Source organism: Mastigoproctus giganteus, chromosome 9, assembly GCF_048544385.1.
Source record: "Mastigoproctus giganteus isolate SK-2022 chromosome 9, ASM4854438v1, whole genome shotgun sequence".
Taxonomy (NCBI): Eukaryota; Metazoa; Arthropoda; class Arachnida; order Uropygi; family Thelyphonidae; genus Mastigoproctus; species Mastigoproctus giganteus.
The window spans coordinates 79,590,509-79,615,360 of record NC_143583.1 but is presented as its reverse complement, the minus strand read 5'-3'; the positions used below and the strand labels follow the sequence as shown (position 1 = coordinate 79,615,360).

Here is a 24,852-nt window from a genome sequence, read left to right as displayed (position 1 = left end):
ACATTCACGCATGAGGAGTTATTCAGGAAGGAGAATGATGTAGGTAAAGTAAACATTGGCAGTGAGCTGGATGATTTTGTAATAACTGAGAGGAAAGTGGAGGAGAGATTGTTGAGGATAAACATAAAAAAAAGGCACCTGGGGTGGATGGGATCTATCCAGTTATATTAAAGGAGGCAGCAAAGGAAGTAAGCAAACCCTTAGCCATAATTATGAGAGCTTCCTTGGACTCAGGGGAGGTACCTATGGACTGGAGATGTGCAAATGTGACCCCAATTCACAAAGGAGGTTCAAAGGCTGACACAAGTAATTATAGACCTGTTAGTTTAACTTCTGTTCCAGGTAAATTAATGGAGGCACTGGTTAAAGAAGCACTGCAGGATCATCTAGACAAGAATTCAGTTATAGCTCAGACGCAGCATGGTTTTGTTAAGGGAAGGTCTTGCCTGACCAATTTGATTGGATACTATGATGTAGTCACAAAAGAACTGGATGCAGGGAATAACTTTGATATTATATATTTGGATCTTAGAAAGGCTTTTGATACTGTTGCACATGGAAGACTGCTACACAAATTGGAGCAGTGTGGCATTGGAGGCAAATTGCTGCTATGGATAAGGGGATGGTTGAGTGGCAGAAGACAGAGAGTGGTAATCAATGGACACTGCTCAACGTGGACTAATGTTATTAGTGGAGTTCCTCAAGGTTCAGTGTTGGGTCCGTTGTTGTTTTCGGTGTTTATGAATGATATTGATGATGGGATATCAAGTTTAATGTCCAAGTTTGCAGATGATACAAAGGTTGGCAGGGTCGTTAAGGACAATACTGACGCTATGCTGCTGCAACAGGATCTGGACAGGTTGAACAGATGGGCTGAGAGGTGGCAAATGAGGTTTAACATCGACAAATGTAAAGTGCTGCACATGGGAAACAGTAACCCCAGAGCAACGTATCAACTCTGCGGTACTACACTGACAGTGGTGGAGAATGAAAAGGACCTGGGGGTAATTGTGCAGGCAGATATGAAGTTCTCTGAGCAGTGCAGACGAGCTGCAAGAGTAGCTCATGGTGTCTTGTCAATGATATACAGGAATTTTTCTAGCAGGGATAAGGAGGTGATTATTCCCTTGTATAAGGCAATGGTAAGGCCACATCTTGAGTACTGTATACAGGTCTGGAGGCCTCATTTCAAGAAGGATGTAGAGCTGCTGGAACGGGTACAGAGAAGGGCAACAAGATTAGTAAATGGAACAAAGGGTTGCTCTTACGAAGAAAAGCTTAAGTTTTGCAAATTACAGAGTCTGGAGACTAGGCACCGGCGAGGTGATCTGATACAGGTGTATAAGGCTTTGAATGGTTTGAGCATGCTCAATGCCAATGGGATTCTTCATCTTTCTCAGAATAATCACCTCAGAGGGCATAAATTCAAATTGAGGAAGGACGGATGTCGGATAGATGTGCGGAAATTTGCCTTTGGCCAGCGGGTGGTTGGTTGGTGGAACCGACTTCCATCACTGGTTGTTGAAGTTGATAGCCTAAACAAATTTAAAGCTCAACTGGACAGGTATTTCGAACGAACGGAGGGGTGAAATGGGAGTGGGTTTTTTTTTTTTTTTTTTTGTTTTTTTTTGGCTGATGCTGAATAAGCTTGCTTTCTTGCATCATATGCCTCTGCTAATGCTAATGCTAATGCTAAGTGTATAATTTATTTTAGGGTTGCTATTCCCTAAGTATAAGACCTATTTTGTCATATTAAAAGATAGCTGCCACTTTTCTAACCATTTTTGAAGTTTGTTCATGTCATCCTGAAAGAGTGCTGCTTGGCACTGATCATTAATGACTACCAATCATCCTACACATCCTTACTTGCAAGTAAGGCACCCAGAGTTCAAGGTGCCTTACTTTTAAGAGCCAGTTTCTTCTTCAGCATGTCAAATAAAGTTGAAATAACTCATCCTAAGTAATACCACCTGATCTCCCCCCCACATAAGAAAATCTAATGGATTTTGCTTGGAAAAGTAGGGGGAGGGCATATAATTTTTTCCTCATGACTAATTCACACTGAGGGAAACTGCCATTTAGTCAAGCTCATGCCCACCTCTCATAACTTCAGGTGTGCATCAGTGTGCTGGTACTACATCTCCAGTTGCACAACTTGAAAGCTGAGCCCTTGCCCATCTATCATAACTCCAGAAGTGCATCAACATGCTGGAGCACATCTCAAGTCATATGATGTGACACATCTTCCAATAGGGGTAAAAGCTATTTTTAAGAAACTTGGCACACATGTCAACATTCAACTGTGTAACACATTTGATTAAAACACTGGGTACAACAATACACCTCAGATGCTAATAGTGAGCTTTTTGCAATGTACCTAAATGAATTAAGAGAAAATTTTCTGAACCTATGCCTGCTAAGTTATTTATTGCATTTCTCATAAATTCCATCTTGTTTGTGCATAGTAACTCACGAAGTTTGGTTCATCAATGTAGGTATGAAGGAGCCAGCAATAAGAAAGTATATTAAATGCAGTATCACCACATTTAAGGGCTTGAACATAGATACAAAAAGAGGGTATGACATTATGTTAAGAAGAAATACACTATGATGAAATTCTGAGGCATCCCAATATTTTTGCAATTTTTTTACTTGTTGTAAAAGTTGAAATCCCTAGTTTTTTAAGCATGGCATCACGAACCCTCTAACTGTGATTTATATTTTTTCTTCATGGTTTGAAAGTGAATTTGTACCATCAATGAAATGACACTTGCTTTCCAAAAAACTTGAAGAAAAAGCTGTATTACTGTTAGGTCGCTACCCAGCTAATCCTTCGGCAGAAGTGCCAAATTGAAAGATGTCAAGATCAGAGTCGCATGTTTGCCAGGAAATACAACTGCACTAATTCAGCCGATGGATCAGGATATTATTTTAGCCTTCAAAGCCTACTATCGCAGTAAGATACTTGCTGGTTTTGTGAGCTTAGAAATTCAAGTTCTAGAAGTTCTGAAAACATTAACACTGAAAGATGTTGCATACAATACTGGATCAACAGCAACTGAAAACCGCTGGAAAAAATGTATTGGAAAAGTCAAGATCACTAATAATAACCTTGAATTAGTAGCATTTCAGAACAAGAAGCAAAGGATGTTTGTAACATACTTAGTGGCAGTCTTGGATCAAATGAGCTGGCTGCCTGGATTGAGGCGGAGGTGGAAGCTCTAGTTGCACATCATCTGAGTGAGGAAAAAATCGCAGCCTCTGTGAACGGTTGGAAGACAATCAATAAACAGAAAGCCAGTGACATAGGGAGTGACTCAGAAGATAATGTGGATGACTCGTGTGATGAAAAAGCAACAGAAATTAACAGAGCTTGAGAACATTAATGAGGTGATGGCATAGTTAGAACATCAGAGAGATACTGAACATCTTCATTTATTGCATTTGATAACTACTAAGAATTATGCACTGAAAAAATGCTGTCACCAGTTCCGGCAACCTAAATTATATGACTATTTCAGAACATATGCATAAAATGTAAGTCCAAAACAGCATTGTGTATTAGTAGAATGTAAAGAGATTGATATAACCTTTAATACTTAATATCTTTCAGTCAGTATATTCATAAAACATTAGTAAATAAAATATTTATTTACTAAGAAAAGTATATTTATGTTAAAAAAATGACAAAAAGTTTATCTGAATTTTTTTATACTTAGAATACTGAGTTTTTTTATACTCACATTATAGCTGTGAAATTTTTCACAGAATGTGCTTCGCTTATAACATAGGTATTAAAGTCGTCACCTGACACTTGCCTTATACTGAGGTTGGACTGTATTACCAAATTATAGTAGCAACCAGTACTGGCAGACTACCAAAATTTTAATAAGTTTCAACAGAGCAAAAAGACATTTTCAGATCCATGTTCATAAGATCAGTTTTCTTTACTATTAATTCTTGAATATGCTCCATAAGTTTGATAGTTTTGAATCATCTAATATATAAATGAAGTCAAGATACATAGCGGTAAATAATTAGGTAAGCATAATGCAGACTTACAATGAGCCTTGATAACCGGGTGTACATATACAAGAGCCTGAAATAGGATTACAAGTTCCTCCATTTTCACACTGGCACTTCTGTTTGCAGAGGTGACCATAATAGTTCTCATCACAAGGCACATCACAATCATTACCTTGCCATCCTGTAAAATTAGAAAATGTATTTATTAACAGATTACTTCTTTTCTTGCCATTACATTTATTCAAGTCTTACAATATTTTGTTTTATGTTTTATTGCCAATTAACAAGTTTTGACACACTGAATGAAGTGTTCAAGGAGGTAGTATTTTAATGTCTTTTAGTTCTTAACTTATTAATTTTCATTCTTTTAATTAACTATTTATCACATGAAAACTTAAATATGCAGAATAAAGAGGTGAGTTATTTTTGAAGGTGTTATTATTTTTAAATCTAAATAACTAGAAAACTTAGACTAAATTTTTTCCATTATTAAATGGATAGATTAAAATCAAATATAAAATGTATTGCAAAAAGGAAAGATATAATTAAATTGGATAAAACAGCTAAAATTCTTTTATAGCTGCGCCAACATCACAGGCCAGTGAATGCCAACTTCCAAGTAAATCAAGGCACACTATTTTTTTTTTTTCTCTCATAATGGTTGGGGATCAGACATTAACATACATAAATACATAACTGTTGGCATTTATGTACATTAATACAAAAATGCCAACATAAATGACTGCAATGAACCAAAGGATTCTGACATTAGCATTAGTAGAGGCATATGATGCAAGAAAGCAAGCTTATACAGCATCAGCCAAAAAAATAAATAAATAAATATCCCTGTTTCACCCATTCATTCACTTCAAAAGTTTGTCTAGTTCAGCCTTGAATTTATTTAAGCTGTCAACTTCCACAATGACAAGTATAAAGTTTGTTCCAGCAATCAACCACCTGCTGACTAAAGGAAAATTTCCACACATCTATTCTACAACTGTCTTTCCTCAATTTATACCCCCTCAGGTGTGGAATCTGAGCAACAGGAAGAATCCCATCAGCACTGAACTTGCTCAAACCATTCAAGGCTTTATACACCTCAATCATGACATGACAAACATGACAGAAAATGTAAAAATGGTGCCACAGGTCAGACAGAACAGGTTTTCAGGCCAGCAGTTGGCCATTACTGGTATAACATCTTTTGTTAGGTTCTATTTCTTCTCTGCATTTCTCGCTTTCTATGTGATATTATTTAAAGCTGATTAATAACAATTATGATGTCATGTCTATAATTACTGGCAATGAAGATAAGTAGTGAAATGACTTACCCATCTCTCGTCTTTTGTGGATTACTGCTGTTATCGGTTTTATGGAGCATCAGTATCTTAGGATATATTGTGCCAGTGTAGAATGGCTATACAATGCGTGTTCACTTTAGGACAGACATTCTACACTGGCACACTACAGCTCTAACTGAAGAAGTCTTCATGAATTCCTCTGGTCCCTGATGGAATAATCACGGACCAGAGGAATAACTGATTTAGTTAATTTTAGATGGCCTTGGTTAAGATTGTGCTTAATACATCCACTGGCCTCACATCTTCCTCCCCACCACCACACTCTTTTTAACTTGTTATTTATTTATTATTATATTTTTTTGGCTTGAAACAATAAACATTGTAACCATTGCATTTACCACTAACTTAAAAATAAGGAACAGAAAGGGTGGGATGCTGAATAAGTACAAAACTACGTAGGGTGTCAAATTATTTTGGTGATGTACAGAGTGTACATCAATGGAGGATATCTTTTTGTACTCCTACAAAAGAGTCCTCTGTATAGCGGTAGTGCTACTTAAGATGGGGTGGGTGGAATATTATAATTTTTTTTAGACTAAATCAGCCTATTCTCTGGTGTTAAAAGCCCGACAGATCCAATAGAGGGGGGGGGATTAAAATATTTCTAAAAACATTAGCATGACTCAAACACCTGAAAACCACATATATCTATACAGTACTGCCAAAAATACTAATAATAGATATAAACAGTAAAGTAATTTATATACCCTACCTATAAAAGAAATAGGAAAATGTTTACAGAATACATATATTAATTAACAAAACTGCAATGTATACACTTGTGACAATTCTTACTTCAAGAAAAATGTATGTTTATTTAGCATTAGTAGAGACATACGATGCTAGAAAGCAAGCTTATGCAGCATCAGCCAAAAAGCTCCCATTTCACCCCTCCGTTTGTTCCAAATACCTGTCCAACTCAGCCTTAATTTTATTTAGGCTATCAACTTCCACAACAAAAGATGGAAGTCAAATAGTGTGTATGCTGGAGGCATTGTCGGGACCAAATTATATCAAGGATCTGGGTATATTCTTACCATGTGTACGCCATATCCAAAAAATTTCAATACTTCATACAGCATGGCCCCTCCCACACTTTTTCTTACTGTTGAATACAGCACGAATTGTCAAAGCAATAGAGCAAGCTTATCTGCGAAAAGATCTAAACCTCCCAAACACTTCCTAGTTCATTTCACAAATATACATGGACTCTGTTCTAATCTTAACGATGTCCATTTCCACTTACAGTCTGCCAAACCCCATGTACTTTTTTCTGACAGAATCTCAGTTATCATTTGATTCAACCACTGCTCATCTCAGTTGCCCAAATCATTCACTGTATGATTCCTTTCACCTCAAAGGTGGTACTCGTGCAAATGTCCATTCCGATATTCCCTGTCAGAGACTTGGTAATTTGGAATCTCCTCTTTTCAATCTTGTCTGGCTTAAAATCTCTACCTTATTCTGTCAAATTCCGATATTCTCTACCGTTCTCCCAACTCCACTAATCACTTGGAGCTCTTTGACTTCCTCTTTTTGCAACTTGACTTTCTCCAGTCCAACTTTCCTAACAGTGAGGTAATTTTCCTTGGTGATTTTAATGTTCACAACTCCAGCTGGCTTCTGTTTTCTAGTCACACAGACCCAGCTGGTCGAGATGCTGAGGCTTTTGCAATTACTAATGACTTCGCACAGATTGTTCATTTACCTACCAGAATACTGGACAATCCTAACCATACAGCCAACACACTTGATCTTTTTCTTACAAGCAACCCTTCTAAGTACACAGTCGAAGTGACTGGTCCTTTAGGCACCTCAGATCACAACTTGGTTATTGTCAATTCTCCAATGGAGCCTTTATCTCATGGTTAATCACAATCTTGTGTTGTTTTGGCATTACAAGAATGCAAGATGGGATGACCTTCAAGATTTCTTTTCTTCTTTTCCTTGGTCGGATTACTGTTTCAAAACTTCTGATGTCAACGTTTGCTCAGATTGTGTCAGTGAAATTATTCTTGTAGGAATGGAATCCTTTATTCCACACTCCACTTTAAAATCTCGTCCTTTATCTAAACCTTGGTTTTCCAATAAATGTGCTAAGGCTGTTCTTGAGAAGAATGTTGCATATCATAATTGACTTGTTTCCAATTCTTCAGTTTCATTTTCTGCGTACACCAAAGCTCGCAACAATTGTAAAGCTGTTATTAATCAGTCCAAACTAGATTTTGAACAGGCTAAGAGTAGAAAAACTTGCTTCTTGTCCTAATGGTAGCTGAGCATTCTGGTCTCTTGCCAAAGCTATTGGCTGCAACTTGTGCCCACCTCTAACAAAACCACATGGCTCTATTGTCACTTCAGCCAAGGATAAAGCTGACCTGCTAGCATCCCATTTTTCTTCCAACTCATGTATTAATGATCTTAGTAAAACATCTCCCACCATCCTTAACACGCTGCATTCAATGCCTCCTGTGGTCTTCCATCAAAAGGAGGCCAGAAGGATTTTGACGAATCTCGATGCTAAGAAAGCTACAGGTCCTGATGGTATTTCTCTACTTTTTCTCAAAACCTGTGCTCCAGAACTTACTCCTGTTTTTTACCGTCTTTTTTCACTTTCTTATTCCAAAGGTGTTTTTCATTCTGCTTGGAAATTTGCTCATATCCAGCCAGTTCCTAAAAAGAGTGACAAATCTCTCCCATTCAATTATCGTCCCATTACAATTATTTCTACTCTTTCTAAAGTAATGGAGAAATCAATTAACTGCTAACTCTTAAACTACCTAGAAAACTTCCATCTGATCAACGATCGTCAGTATGGATTCCATCTTTGTCGATCCACTGGTGATATCTAGCTTATGTTACCCATCTATGGACAATTCAATGGAAACGTTCTGTGACTCACGAGCTGTTTGTTTGTTTGTTTGTTATTTGGTTTTTAGGAGCATTAGCAACTAAGGCCATATTGCTCCGGGATATGCGGTGGTCATCTCCCTGACCTTTCCGCATCCTCCGTATTTGGTGGTGACGGGCTTGAACCCAGGTCTAATCAAGAAGCGTGTGCTATGCACTGCTACTTTTTTTCCCACCTGGCTATGGAGTCGCCCGACTCACAAGCAGTTGCTCTTGACATCTCAAAGGCTTTTGATCATGTTTGGCATAAAGGTCTTCTAAACAAGATTCCATCTTGTGGTTTGTCAACTGTTTTTTTGTAATTGGTTATCCAGTTTTCTCACTGAGGGAATCAGTTTGGTGTGACATAAGCATTGGGAGATCAAAATTGAGAGTAGGAGTGCGCTATAGGTCTAATGACTCTGATGAGTATAATAAGAAACTGTACAGGGAAATAGAGTGGGCCAGTAAATCAGAGAGTCTTATAATGGGAGATTTTAATTTCCCAGATATTGACTGGAATTTGGGGGCTGGTCACTCACACACTAGCAAGGCTTTTGCGGATTTATTGGATGATTGTTTTCTACATCAGCATGTTCGGGAGGCAACTAGAGGGAGGAATACTCTAGATGTGATTATCAGCAGTGATTCTTCATGCATTAAGAATCTGCAGATAAATGAACCACTAGGTGGCAGTGATCACAGTGTGCTGAAGTGGGATTTACTCAAAGAGGTAACTACCATTAGGGGTAAAGGGAAGGGTTATTGCTTTTGTAAAGGCAACTACGATGGACTGAGACAGTATTTAAATTCTATACAGTGGGACCAACTGATGATATTACCAACAGCAAATGCAAAATGGGAAGCATTCAAAGAACTTATCTTGGAAGCTACGAGGCTTTACACACCAACTAAGAAATATTGTTCAAGGTTTAGGCCTAAATGGATGTCAGATGAACTAATGAGGCATATGGCAGAGAAGAAACATGCATGGGATACATACAAATTAACAAATGACACAGAAGCCTATGATAGATACAAGTTGATCTGTAACCAAGTCACAAAGGAGGTTAGGCAGGCGAAGGCAGATTACGAGAAATCTTTGGCAAGGGATGCAAAGAAAAACAGCAAAGAGTTCTTTACTTATGTAAACTCTAGAAGAAAGGGGATGAATCAGATTGGTCCACTTGATATCGATGGGTCAACTGTTGATGATCCTGCTCAGGTAGCTAACAAACTAAATCAATATTTTGCATCGACATTCACACATGAGGAGTTATTTAGCGAGGGGAATGCCAGAGGTGTATTCAACTCTAGCAGTAAGCTAGAGAATCTTGTAATAACTGAGAGTAAAGTGGAGGAGAAATTGTTGAAGATAAACACAAGAAAGGCACCCGGGGTGGATGGGATCTATCCAGTTATATTAAAGGAGGCAGCAAAGGAAGTAAGCAAACCCTTAGCCATAATTATGAGAGCTTCCTTCGACTCAGGGGAGGTACCCACAGACTGGAGATGTGCAAATGTGACCCCAATTCACAAAGGAGGAAGCACATGCTTCTTGATTAGACCGGAGTTCGAGCCCGTCACCACCAAATACGGAGGATGCGGAAAGGTCAGGGAATGACCACCGCATATCGCAGAGCAATATGGCCTTAGTTGCTAATGCTCCTAAAAACCAAATAACAAACAAACAAAGGAGGATCAAAGGCTGACACAAGTAATTATAGACCTGTGAGCTTAACTTCTGTTCCAGGAAAATTAATGGAGACACTAGTTAAAGAAGCACTGCAGGATCATTTAGACAAGACTTCAGTTATAGCTTGGACACAGCATGGTTTTGTTAAGGGGAAGTCTTGCCTGACCAATTTGATTGGATACTATGATGCAGTCACAAAGGAACTGGATGCAGGGAATAACTTTGATATCATATACTTGGATCTTAGAAAGGCTTTTGATACTGTTTCACATGGAAGACTGCTGCACAAATTGGAGCAGTGTGACATTGGAGGCAAATTGCTGCTGTGGATAAAGGGGTGGCTGAGGGGGAGAAGACAGAGAGCGGTAATCAATGGACACTGCTTGTCGTGGACTCAATGTTATTAGTGGAGTTCCTCAGGGCTCAGTGTTGGGTCCATTATTGTTTTGTGTATTTATAAATGATATTGATGATGGTATGTCAAGCTTAATGTCGAAGTTTGCAGACGATACAAAGGTAGGCAGGGTTGCCAAGGACACTACTGACACTATGCTGCTGCAACAAGATCTGGAAAGGTTGGGCAGATGGGCTGAGAGGTGGCAAATGAAGTTTAACATTGACAAATGTAAAGTACTACACATGGGAAACAGCAACCCCAGAGCAACGTATCAACTCTGTGGTACTACACTGACAGTAGTAGAGAATGAAAGGGACCTGGGGGTGGTTGTGCAGGCAGATATGAAGTTCTCTGAGCAGTGCAGACGGGCTGCAAGAGTAGCTCATGGTGTATTGTCAATGATATATAGGAATTTTTCTAGCAGGGATAAGGAGGTGATTATTCCCTTGTATAAGGCAATGGTCAGGCCACACCTAGAGTACTGTATACAGGTCTGGAGGCCTCATTTCAAGAAGGATGTAGAGCTGCTGGAACGAGTACAGAGAAGGGCAACAAGATTAGTGAATGGAACAAAGGGGTGCTCTTACGAAGAAAGGCTTAAGTTTTGCAAATTACAGTGTCTGGAGACTAGGCACCAGCGAGGTGATCTGATAGAGGTGTATAAAGCCTTGAATGGTTTGAGCATGCTCAATGCTGATGGGATTCTTCCTCTCACCTGAGAGGGCATAAATTCAAATTGAGGAAAGACAGATGTAGGATAGACGTGAGGAAATTTGCCTTTAGCCAGCGGATGGTTGGTTGGTGGAACAGACTTCCATCCCTTGTCGTGGAAGTTGATAGCCTAAATAAGTTTAAGGCTCAGCTGGACAGGTATTTCGAACGAACAGAGGGGTGAAGTGGAAGTGGTTTTTTTTTTTTTTTTTTTTTTTTTTGGGTTGATGCTGCATAAGCTTGCTTTCTTGCATGAAATGCCTCTACTAATGCTAATGCCTTTCTTCATTGACCGGAAATCCTATCCATAGTTTTGCTGATGATAGCAAATTACATAACCCCAGGGGCTCAAATCTGGTGAGTATGGGCTTGGTACACCCAGGGTCCTGAGCTGGATATCATCATTCTTCTCTTTCTTGGTGATTTCCTTCTACTTCTGACTGACACACACACACACACACACTCACTCTCTCTCTCTCTCTCTCTCTCGGTAATTCAGGATTTTCTTTTTTCTTTAGACTGGTGCAGCAAAAGCTTCAAGCTTCCTTGCACCATATGGCTAATAATGATAATGATGATTCCACTTTCCAGTTTGAGAAACCTTTCCCTGCTCAATCAGCTTCAACTTCTCGAATATCCACTACCAATTTCTTAAATGCCCCAGGTAATTCTCCAGTTGGGCAAAGACAACTTAGTTGATTTCAATCCTTCTAAAACTCAGTCCTGATTTCTATCTTGCAAAAAAGGATCCTTCTGTTCCTATGCTTATCTTTGGTGACACTCCGATTTCTGGGCAAGATGATATATCTCTTTTGGGGATTACCCTGACTTCTAATCTCTTTTGGCACAAACACATTACAAATATTGTTTCCTCTGCATCTAAAAAACTTGGTTTTCTCTTTCGGTCTCAGCGTTACTTTTTTTCCAAACAGCTGTTCACTCTGTACAAATCGCAAATCTGCCCTACCATGGCACATTGTTCCCACATCTGGGGTGGTGCCCCCAAAAATTCTCTCAGGCTTCTAGATTCCATTCAGAAGAGGGCAATTATGTTAATTAATGACTATCTCTAACAGAGTCTCTCCACTTTGTGTTTCATAGACATTCTGTTTCTGCTGCATGCTGTTTCTATAGATACTTCCATGCGCACTGTTCTTCTGAATTGGCTTCTGTAATTACTGCTCTCTCTTTTTCAAAACAGTCCGAACACGTGCCGCCACCAGCCAACATCCATTTACAGTCCAACTTCAAACTCACAGAACGAACTTTTCATCTTCCTCGTTTATTCATTCAACTGCCATTTTCTGGAACAACCTTCCTTCACACATATTTCCAGAAAATTAAAGTCTACAGAAGTTTTCAAGTCTAATGTGAACAAATATCTTCTTTCATCTTCTCAACCTCTAACCCATAGGTTTCCAAACTTTCTCAGTTCACGGCACCCTTAGTGTCCCAGTAATTTTTTCCCGGCAACCCTAGGCCAAAACAAATACCTAACACAGTGGTTTTTGACCTTTTAATATATACCTATGTTGTTTGTTGTTTGTTATTTAGTTTTTAGGAGCATTAGCAACTAAGGCCATATTGCTCCGGGAATATGCGGTGGTCATTCCCTGACCTTTCCGCATCCTCCGTATTTGGTGGTATATACCTATGTAATAATTTTATTCTTTATATAGAGGTACTAAATAAAGATCAATTATAGATCACCACAAAATTAAAAAGATACAGTATAATGGATACCGTACACCTTTTTATAATGAAATAAATGTATAAATTAAAAAAAAAATAAATAATAATAACTTGAAGTAACTTAAAACCAAATTACATGGCCCCCTAAGAATGATGTTGCAGCACCCTAGTGTGCCGCGGCACTCAGGTTGAAAACCACTGCTCTAACCCAAGCACGGTACTAAGTACTATAGGTTCTAATACCTCTCGTGTTAGTGGTTTTCATTAAAAAAACAAAGGGGGGGGGGCTCCTTGCACTATGTAGTCAAGTGTCTCCAATTCTGTCTAGATACAACAGGAAGGAGTATATATGAAGATGGCCTTGTCAATCAATTTGGCCCTACACAGATTGTGCAGAACTTGTATGGTAGAATTTTTCTCAGTGTGGTCTCTGCTTGTTAACAGGACAGACTGTTTTTACTGCGATGGGATAAACTTAAATAGAAGGGATGCCATTGAGGCAGTGAAAGGTGGGTTGAAAAAGTTTAGCTTGGGAGGATACAGCGAATAATAGATTAACTAGAACCTTAGGGAGAGGTGAAAGTGATTCTTGCACTGCTTATACTGGAATATGCAGTGGCCTCCTGGGAATGGAAAGCAAGGTATTGGGGATTTCAAGCCTGCTGTGGGTTGTCACAGAAGAAGTAAATACATGGGCTGTATTAGTATAACTAAGAGTAAGAGCAGGTGCATGTATACTTGCTTGTACACCAATGCTAGCAGCATTGTAAATAAATTTGATGAATTTGAAGTGTTGGTCAAGTCATCAAATGGAGGGGATATCAGAAACTTGGTATCACCCAGATATAAGGGAGGCAGAATTTGAATGTGGAGTACAGTGTATACAGAAAGGACATAGTGTTTATTGTCAGGTGGCATTGGGGATCACCCCCCCCCTAAAAAGACTTAGTTTCTTAGTGTTGGTCTGCATAGTGTAGTGTTGGACTGTTGTTCCTCCAGCATTTAGCACCGGGGCCCTAGTGGAGCCCCATGTTGCCCATCCTTTGCCCTGAGGAGGCAGCTGGATATAGTAGGAGATAGATATAGTCTCTAGTGGGAGCAAACCCTGGTCTGTGCCTGAGCTTGTCATGGACGTCCCCCAGGACAAAAAAAAAAAGTCCCATATACTGTATTAAAAAAATAAATTCTCTTTATAGTCCAGAATCACCATATGGTCAAAAGAGTTCACAATATGGAGAGAATACAAGAAAAAGCATCATATTTAGTAGTCATGCAGGCTGGAACAACAGTCACTCAAAGCATGTGTACCTATGTTGTTGTTGTTATTTGGTTTTTTAGGAGCATTAGCAACTAAGGCCATATTGCTCTGGGAATATGCAGTGGTCGTTCCCTGACCTTTCCACATCCTCCGTATTTGGTGGTGATGGGCTTGAACCCAGGTCTAATCAAGAAGTGTGTGGTACGCACTGCTGCTCCTTCCCACCTGGCTACGGAGGCGCCGTATGTGTACTTATGTACACTCGTACCTGGCCACTCAGCCACAGCATGAAATTTGCATTAAAGCTCCATTCAATTATGTTATAATGACACTTGCCTACATATGGTTTTGGGAGTGTTTTCAAATTAGACAACCTGTTGACAAGTTGCAAGATCCAATTTAGACTCTGAATTCCATTGTAGATGTATTTTGAATAAACTATACTAAAATGCACATAAAACCTTATATCGCTGGTCGAGTTTGCATTTTGAATAATGTGATATATAGAATTAATGTGGATATACTGTACATATATTCATACCCTTGGACCCACACATGAAAAATGTATATGTATATACTTGAGAAAGGGTTAATGTTCATATACTTAATAATAAAAATACATTTTAAGAAAGATAGTTTGCTATTTAAGCGCACAAAGATTCATAAAAATTCAGGTCATTAAGAGATCTAGTGAACCAACAGGCATTACCTTAATGGAACATATATGTATAATCCTCCAGGTGTTGAACTTTAGCATTAGTAGAGGCATAAGCTGCAAGAAAGCAAGCTTATGCAACATTTAAGCACACAAAGATTCATAAAAATTCAAGTCATTAAGAGATCTAGTGAACCAACAGGCATTACCTTAATGGAACGTATATGTATAATCCTCCAGGTGTTGAACTTTAGCATTAGTAGAGGCATAAGATGCAAGAAAGCAAGCTTATGCAACATCAGCCAAAAAAAAAAACCTGCTCCCATTTCACTCCTCCGTTCATTCCAAATACTTGTCCAGCTCAGCCTTAAATTTATTTAGGCTATCGACTTCTACAACAAAAGATGACAGTCTGTTCCACCAATCAACTACCTGCTGGCTAAAGGCAAACTTCCGCACATCTATCCTACAACTGTCTTTCCTCAGTTTGAATTTATGCCCTCTCAGGTGATTATTCTGAGCAAGAGGAAGAATCCCATCAGCATTGAGTATGCTCAAACCATTCAAGGCTTTATACTTTAAATATATGCAACAAAAGGGGAAAGGAAGGAAAGAGAGAGAGAGAGAGAGAGAGAGAGAGAGAGAGAGAGAGAGAGAGAGAGAGAGAGAGAGGAGAGAGAGAGAGAGAGAGAGAGAGAGAGAGAGAGAAAATAATTTGAATTGAATATCAAAAAGTATAGTGGGGAGGGGGGGTGAGTTGTTTTATCAAAACTTGCTACCTTTACTACAGTTTTTATCAATAATCTTAACTCAAGTCATAAATTCAAATTAAGACTGAGCATATTATATATTCTTAATGTAGATTTATGACAAGAGTTAACATTAACTAACTGACACATTGGTGTATAAGAAATAAGGAAATACATAAAATACAATAGCTAATATCATGGCTTCAGTCTAATTACAAACGTAAAATAGACAAAGCTGCATAATCTTTCTCAGCAGAAATATTCCTATCTACAACATTCTCAAAGAACTACTTTTAGTATCAGAGCTAGGACGCGTTGCAACTGAATCATTTAAATTGGGCACAAAACTGGAAGTGGGTACAAGGATTAAAGGATTTAATGGGATAAGTTCACATAGAGTTAGGTGGGCAGACAGTGGTAAACACTTCAAAGTAACTGCCTTGGGCACAGAAACACCTTGTCTTCGTTCTGTGTGGCACATCCAAAACATTGCACAAATGAAACTAAGTGTGCAATTTACATTATTAATTACTATCACTACTACTATTTTATTAATTTTTAGAACATAAACTAAAAAAATACCTGAAGTGCAATTACAGAGTCCAGAATAATGAGAACAATAAGCTCCATTTTTACAAGTGCAAATTTCTGAACATTTGTGGCCATATTTACCTTCAGGACAAGCTACAATTGGAAAGATGGTAAAATATAAAGATAATATTTAGTAAAGGAAAAAAGTTATGTTTTTAAAATATCAATATCGTAAAAATAAAAACAATATATCATAAAAATATCAATATCATAATTAAAAAATATTATTTTTTAAAATATCAATGTGATTACTAGTATACTTGGTTACATCAATCTTGCATGGTTTTAAACACTAAATAAAATTAACTAGATCGTATGTATAGCTTAGCTTAATTTTCAGCACTCACCTCATAGTAATCCGCTTAGCTGGTGGAGGGTTTTACCACATACATAGTGGTTATAGGATTCTAATACTTTACAGGGATTATGGGTTTAAAATTAAGTTATGGGCTATAAAAAAATTTTTAAGAAAGGAAATGACACGATTCTTACTGTTTTTAATTCGTTGTGTGGTATTTAAATGTTAGATACTCTTAGGAGTGTTCTAAGTTGCGATTTCCAACTTAAATGGTTTCAGAAGAGAAATGCAAATCTCCAATGACCTTGTGAGGTCATAGAGCAACTACTAAGAAGGGAGTCCCAAGATCAGGAGAAGACAATGGGCTCCGTAAGAGTACAGACGCCGTCATCAATCACTGTCAACCCTCTCAAGGTGGGGGGAAGAAAAGGGAGGGAAGCAAACAAAGTGCTTACCTACACTTATATACCAGGAGAATGAACAAAAAAATGTAGTACTGATGGGGGGGGGGAAGACTGGTAGACGCATTTTAATGTACAAATTCAACGTACGGAAAAGAAAGAGAGAGAAAAAAAAGTAAAAGATGTGTCTAATAATGTATGCATAACAAAGCAAACATCTGAAGCTTGACTTTCACTGCTTGTTTTAAGCGAATCGTTCTGTTTCTCCATCCTTGAAATTTCTTTCTATTCTTCACTATTTAGTTGTAAAGACATAATTGAGCAAAGACACTATTTTGTAATACCAAAGCCACAGATCTTGTTCTCTCCCCTAGAACATGAATGTTTATGAAACGTCTTTTCGGACAAGCTGAGTACAACTCAGAGTTTACAGGAGTAATTACATTATAATACTATATGTAATAGTAATAAAAAATTTTGTTGTCCTTACAGTGACTATTCATTATTTTCTTCTTAATTTTACGTATGGTTTTTCTAATTCAGCTGTACGACATCTAATTTAAGATGCATACTGCAAAACCTGCAATACCTTAGTCTTAGGGCAATGTTTCCTGCAAACATCATACTCTCCAGAAGTTGACAACTCAAATTGTGCAGCTCTTACGCCGAGGGCTTCTAGTTATTACATTACAGCACATAAGGACTCCTTAAAAAATCAAGAATAAAATTAACTAATAATATTCTCACTTCAACAAGATCTAATTACAAAAATTATATGAATTAAAATTTATAAAAAAATAATAATAATTTTTCAACTTTTATTTATTCATTACAAGTTGTGATCTACTTGTAATCTATTATACAACTGCAACTATTACAAGTACAATAGGGGTTAAAAGTATGCAAGGGCTAGGTTCCTGGTACCACACATGAATTGGGGTTCCCCTACAGAAGGCTACCATTACCATCCTTATCAATGCTTAAGGTATATCATTTATAGTAGTTTAAGCATGGAATTCTTAATTTTCTGAGTAAAAAAGCAGATACTACGAGTCTGCTATGGCATTGACGTTTCCCTTTCTATCCCTTCCCCTCTCATGTATCACTGACTGCCATCATAAAATGTAAGCTATAACTGAGTCACAAACATAAATATGAATTAAGGTGTCAGTCAAGTATGAGCAGAGCTGGGTAATCTGAGACCCCACTGTTCACTCTGCTATATTAAACTGAATAAATTAATCTTAAATGAAATCACTATGTTTAATCAATAATAAAATTCTTTCTAATTCAATTCTGCAGCAACAATAAGATTACAATAGCAGGTAGCCAGCACTTGTAATATATTTTTAATCTAGTTTAGTTTCATTAGTTGTTAGCTTCATTCTGTTAAATTCATTGTCACAACTACCATTCCAAACACTACTAATCACTCAGAAATTTCTGACTTTCTATGAAATTCTACTTTTTCCAATCTAACTTTCCTAACAGTGAAGTAATTTTCTTTGGCGATTTTAATGTTCACAACCCAGCTGGCTTCAATTTTGTAACTGTATGGAATTAACTGGTAGAGAAGTTAAAGCTTTGCTATTACTAATGGCCTCATGCAACTTGTTCATTTACCTACTAGAATACCAGACAATGCCAAACACAAACTTAACATTCTAGTTCATTCCTCACCAGCAACCCTTTAGTCTTGCGTTTTTCAACATTACAAGAACATAACATAGGATGATCTTTATGTTTTCTGTTCCTCTTTTCTTTGGTTGGACATACCGTTTTACCTCACCTAATCTAAATATTTTTTCAGATCGTGTCATTGAAATTATTCATGTAGGGATAAAATACTTTATTTCTCATTCCACATTATTAAACTCTTGTCCTTTATTTAAAACATGTTTTTGCAATAAATGCCAAGGGTTTTCAAGATAAGAAATGCAGCATATCATAGTGCAAGGAAGCCTGAGGCTTATGCTACACCAGCCAAAAGAAAAAATAAAATAAAATAAAATAAATTCCCATGTTACCCTGAGAGAGAGAGTCAGTAGAAGGGAATCACCAAGAAGGCAAGAAAGAGAAGAATGATGATGTCCAGCTCAGGACCCTGGGTTTGCCAAGCCCATACTCACTAGATGTGAGCCGCTGAGGCTATCCTCAGTTTGAATCTATGTCCCCTCATGTTCGTAATTTGAGCAAGAGGAAGAATGCCATCAGCATTGAGCCTGCTCAATCCATTCCAGGCCTTATATGCCTCAATCAGATAGCCTTGCAGGAGCTGCAATTTGCAGGACTTAGGACTTTCTTCATAAGAGCACCCCTTTGTTCCTTTCACCAGTCTTGTTGCCCTTCTCTGCAAATCCAAATCTTTCTTAAAATGCAGTGTCCAGACCTGTATGCAGTACTCAAGGTGTGGCCCGACCATTGCCTTATACAAGGGGATAATCACCTCCTTATCCCTGATCAAAAAATTCCTGTATATCATTGACAAGACCCCATGACCTACTCTGGCAGCCTGTCCACTGCTCAGAAAACTTCATAGCTGACTACACAATTACCTCCAGGTCTTTCATTCTCCAATACCCTGAGTGTAACATCACCCAGTTGGTACATTTCTCTGAGGTTACTGCTACCCATTTGCAATACTTTGAATTTGTTAAATTTTAGTTGTCACTTCTCAGCCCATCTGTGCAAATTTTTTCAGATCCTGTTGCAGCAGCATACTGTTATTACTCTTATTAACAACCCTGCCAACCTTTGTATCATTTGCAAACTTTGATATTAAGCTTGATATACCTTCATCAATATCATTGATAAATATACAAAACAACAATGGGCCCAACACCGAACAGCGAGGGACTCCACTAATAACATAGTTCATGAAGAGCAGTGTCCATTGATTACCACTCTCTGTCTTCTCCCACTCAACCATCCTTTATCCATTGTAGCAACTTGCTCTTAATGCCAAATTGCTCAATTTGTACAATAGTCTTCCATGTGCAACAGTATCAAAAGCTTTCCTAGTATATGATATCAAAATTATTTTTTGCATCCAGTTCCTTTGTGACCACATCATAGTACCCAATCAAATTGGTCACACAAGACTTCCCCTTAACAAACTCATGCTGTGTCTGAATTATTACTTCTCTGTTGGCTAGACAATTCTGTAATGCTTCTTTAACCAGTGACTCCGTTATTTTCCCTGGAACAGAAGTCAAACTAAGAGGTCTGTAATTACTCGTGTTACCCTTTGATCCCCCTTTGTGAATTGGAGATACATTTGCACTCTCTAGTCTGTGGGGACTTTCCCCGAGTCCAAGGATATTCTCATAATTATGGCTAAGGGTTTGCTTACTTCTTTTGCCACCTCCTTTAATATAACTGGATAGATCCCACCAACCTCAGGTGCCTTTCTTATGTTTAACTTCAAAAATTTCTCCTCCATTTTGCTCTCAGTTATTACGAAATCAATTAACTCCCTGTTAGAGTTTGATAAACAGCTGGCCTTCTCTTCCTTGAATAACTACTCACGTGTGAATGTAGATGTAAAATATTCATTTAGTTTGGCAACTATCTGAGAATTATCATCTACAGGCAAACCATTGATATTAAGTGGACCAACCAACCTGATTCATCCCCTTCCTTTTAGAGTTTATATAAATAAAGAAGTCTTTGCTGTTTTTCTTTGCATCCTTTGTCAAAGATTTCTCATAATCTGCCTTTGCTTGCCTAACCTCCTTTGTGACTTGACTACAGACTAGCTTATATCTACCATAGGCTGCTGTGTCACCTGATAATTTATACGTATCTGATGCATTTTTCTTCTCTGCCACAAGTCTGATTAGTTCATCTGACATTCATTTGGGTCTAAACCTAGAACAGTATTTCTTAGTTGGAACAAAAAGCCTAGTAGCTTCCAAGATTACTTCCTTGAATGCTTCCCATTTAGAATTTGCTGTTGGTAACATCATCAGTTGGTCCCACTGTATAGAATTTAAAAAACCTTGTAGTTACATCTTTAAGTAAATCCCACATCAGTACACTGTGATCACTGCCACCTAATGGTTCCTTCATCTGTAAATTCTTAAAGCATGAATAATCACTGCTGATAATCAGATCAAGAGAGTTACTCCCTCTGGCTGCCTTTCTAACATGCTGCTGTAGAAAACAATCATTCAATAAATCCACAAAAGCCTTGCTTGTGTGCGAGTGACCAATCCACAAGTTTCAGTCAATATCTGGGAAGTTTGGCTCACTCTATTTATCTGTATAACTGTTCAGTGTACTCATCAGTCATTCTGATGGTCCTACTGCATCCTCATCTAAAAATATAGCTGACTTATTAGTACTATATTTTCCCTGTAAAGCTTTCATCAGTGATCTTGGTACAGAGTTTTTTTTTTTTTTTTTTTTTTGGAGGATGATATATATAACTTGCATTCTTGCATCATTTGTCATTGCTACTACTACTAGCTCCTCCTATATTACCAAGTGCAATCCATTCAATGCTTCCCATAGGCTTCAGACAGAACATTAGAAGACTTGAAAAATGCCACCAGGATCTGAAGTATACAGGTCCAGATGGCATTTTTTCACTTATTCTGAAAACCTGCTACAGAGCTTATTCTTCTTCTTCTCTCTCTCCTCCAGTGATGTTTCTCCTTCTACGTGGAAATTGCTCATATTCAAGCCAGTTCTCAAAAACAGTGACAAAACTATCCCTTCCAATTATCATTTTATTACACTATCATGAAACCATCCATATCATTAATGATTGCAGTATGGAGCCCATCGGTTTTGTTCCACTGGTGACATATTTGAACAAATTTGATGGTAAAGTTGTGAGAAACACAATCAGTTGCTTCCAATATTTCTAAGGCATTTGATTGTGTTTGGCATAAAGACCTAAACAAGCTTCTATCTTGTTGCTTGCCTTCTGTTTTTTTGCAATTAAGTAGTCAGTTTTCTATCTGAATGTTCACTGTGAGTGATGATGGGATGCCTCTCTATCTTTTAACTTCTCAAATGATGCTGGAGTTCTCCAAGATTCCATTCTTTCACTTATTCTTTTTCTCCTGTATATTGATGACTTTCTTCCACTGATTGGAAGTCATGTTCATAGTTTTGCTGATGACAGCACACTCCACACATTTGTAAAGCCTTCTTCTGCACAAACAGCTATAACTTCTCAAATATCTACTACCAATTCCTAAAAATACTGATCTCTAAATAATTTTATATTGGGGGAGAAGAAAACTTAGTTAACTTCAATCGTACCAAAACTCAGTCTTGTCTTATTTCTCACAAAAATGAGTCTACTGCTTCTGTACTTATATCAACAACACTCAAATTTCTAGATAAGATCACATAGCTTTAGTGGGGGATAATCCCGACTTCCAACCTCTCTTAGCATAAGAACATCACAAATGTTACTTCCTCTAAATCGAAAAAAAAAAAAACAAGTTTTCTCAGTATCAAAATTTGTCTTTTAAAATTCTTTCTTAAAATTTTTCTTCTAAACAGCTATTAACTATGTACAAATCACAAATCCACCCTGAAATGTAACATTATTCCCACATCTGGGGTGATGTCCTCAAAAGTTCTCTTAAATTCTTAAATTCCTCGACTCCATCCTCAAGAGAGTCAGATTAATTAATGATTCATCTCTTACAAACTCTCACCACTTTCTGCTGTACATCTTTTCTTTACCAGTTCAAACAGATGTGTATGCATCAATTAATAAACATTCATTCAGAATTCAACTCAAAATTCATTTAACTAACATTCCTCTTCCTCACTCACCCCTTTTACTTCTGTTCTTTGGAACACCCTTTCTTCAAATATATTTCCTGAAAATTCCAATCTTCAGAAATTCAAGTCCAACTTTCAATAAATATCTTCTGTCTTCTCAACTTTTGACTTATATGTGGTACTAGTGTTCTATACTGTAGTTTCTAATACTTTGTGTTTGGGATCACCTTAAAAAAAAAAATAAAATAAAAATAATCAAAATGAATTAGTGCCACCGAGGAGAGCTTGTATTGTATATACACACTGGTGTTCAAAGAAAGTGCATCACCTAGGAATTTCACATTTCTAACCCTTTTTTGCGATGGTATGTTACATTAATGACTAACATCACAAAGAGAAATATAAACAAAAGATATTTATTAATAGTTAAGGCAAAGCTAAGTAATATTTGACAGGTAGTCTCAAAATATTCTAAGATGAGCATTTGCAATCTTTATACAACAGTTTTGGTAAACACAACAATTATGGCTGAAATGTTATCAGAAGCACTCAATTTGCTTCAGTTTATTATTTTAAACAGAAAACAAAATGAAAAGTTCACCAGGTGCAAATTAATATTTAGTTGAACTGCCTCTGTCCCTGATTACAGCAGCACACTGTTGAGGCACTGACAAGATCAATTTCTGAACATAATCAACTGATAGTTCGTGGTTCCAAACATGAATTATGGCTTTCTGAAGTTCACAAAGGGTCTATGGTTTCTTTCTGGCAACTGCAGATTCCACACGATGCCAACAGTTCTCTACAGGATTCAGGTCCGGGCTGTTTCCTGGCCAGCTAAGAGTTGTAATGGACCATTCTTCCAACCATTTTTTCACCTGTAACAAAAGTAAACACATTACTGTCGAACTTCTAATGCAGAAATGAAGCTAAAGTAACTACAGAAGTGCCTACTTACACTTTTCGCCCGATGACAAGGAGCAGAGTCGTCCTGAAAGATGCAGTTACTTCGCAGGTTGAAATGGTCTCTAATGGTTGGCAGCAATTTGCCTTCCAATATAGCCAGGTATCCATCAGCATTTACGGAACCTTTTATAAACTGCAGGTGACCTATTCTGCGATATGAAATGCACCCCCATATAATTTGTCTGGTAGAGAATTTCACTGTAGACACCATGCAGTCTGGATGGTATTCTTCACCACGTCTACAGCAAATTGTTTGTCTCCCATCAGAGTCATGAAGGTTGAATTTCTTTTCATCCGAGAAAATAACTGACTTCCACTACTCAGGGGATCCATTTGACATGCTCCTTACACCAAATTAACCAGGCCTTTTTCATTTTTTGTGTGAGGAAGGGCTTCTTCTTAAGATGACGGGCTACAAGTCCATTTTTGAAGAGGTGTCTTTGACTGTTATTGCACTTGCTACCACTCCTGTATGTTTTTCCCATTCTCTTTTCAGCTTAGACGAAGAAGAGTTATGGTTTTTAAGGTATAAGCGGTTCGAAACGTGGTCCTGTTTTGCTGTAGAGACTTGTTTGCATCCGGTTCCTTTTTTCCTATCAGCAGAACCAGTATTCTTGAGTTTGGAAAGAAATCTACTCACTGTTAACTGATTACAAGACACTCTATAAGCAATATGATGGGAAGAACATCCTTCCTCATGTAAAGCAACAATAGCACTCTTTCTTCATGGTGTCAACTGCACGTAACTCGCCATCCTGACACAAGCAAGAAATGACTGTAACTCTTGCATAGCGTGCTTATATAGCTGAAAGTCACAGCTGATACAATATGACATCATCACCTATGCATGTCAAAGTTATCTGATGCAATGTGTAAGAAATATTGCCATATGCTTATGTTACTCGGACGACAATTACAAATTTAAGGGGTTTTTTTTGTTAAAAGGCTTTTTAACAAAAAAAAAAGTTTTCAATTCCTTGCAGTTCATCTTCTATTAAAATTGCTGACTTCCAATTACATTTATGGCCATTTGAACATAACCTATCTGGCAAAAATACTATAATACAGTTAGAGCGTTTATTAATAAGGTTAGTAATAAGATTTTTTTTTTTTCCAAAAACTTATAATACTAACCTTACTAATAAATGCTCCTCAAATACCACTACTGTTAAAAATGAAACTGCCTTCTGCCCATCTATCTAAAATATTGAACTCAATATCCAACAGTATCATGTGATATTGTTTGCCTTTTAGATAAGCTCTCTTCATTAATAATAAAAAAAAAAAAAAAAAAAAGAAAAAAAAAGAAAAAAATCAATTCTGTGTAGCTTTGCTGCAAGGTTTATCAGTTATTCTCTCTCTCTCTCTCTCTCTCTCTCTCTCTCTCTCTCTCTCTATTGGCACACTATTGCCATAG

At 37.6% G+C, this 24,852-nt stretch overlaps 1 protein-coding gene across 7 annotated transcripts in view; it reads right to left on the bottom strand.

Annotated features, from left to right (window-relative positions):
- The window catches only part of LOC150080478 (uncharacterized), a 354,693-nt gene that overhangs the window by 174,442 nt on the left and 155,399 nt on the right, over nucleotides 1-24,852 (bottom strand). For all 7 annotated transcript variants that reach the window (XR_016547421.1, XM_090381815.1, XM_090381810.1 and 4 more), the window contains 2 exons: nucleotides 16,014-16,115; nucleotides 4,063-4,207 (listed from right to left, as the gene is read on the bottom strand). Coding sequence is in view for 6 of the 7 variants with exons in the window: in XM_090381815.1 (XP_090237941.1) it covers nucleotides 4,063-4,207; nucleotides 16,014-16,115 (247 nt within the window). In the remaining variant the exon portion in view is untranslated. The remainder of the gene's footprint in view (nucleotides 1-4,062; nucleotides 4,208-16,013; nucleotides 16,116-24,852) is intronic.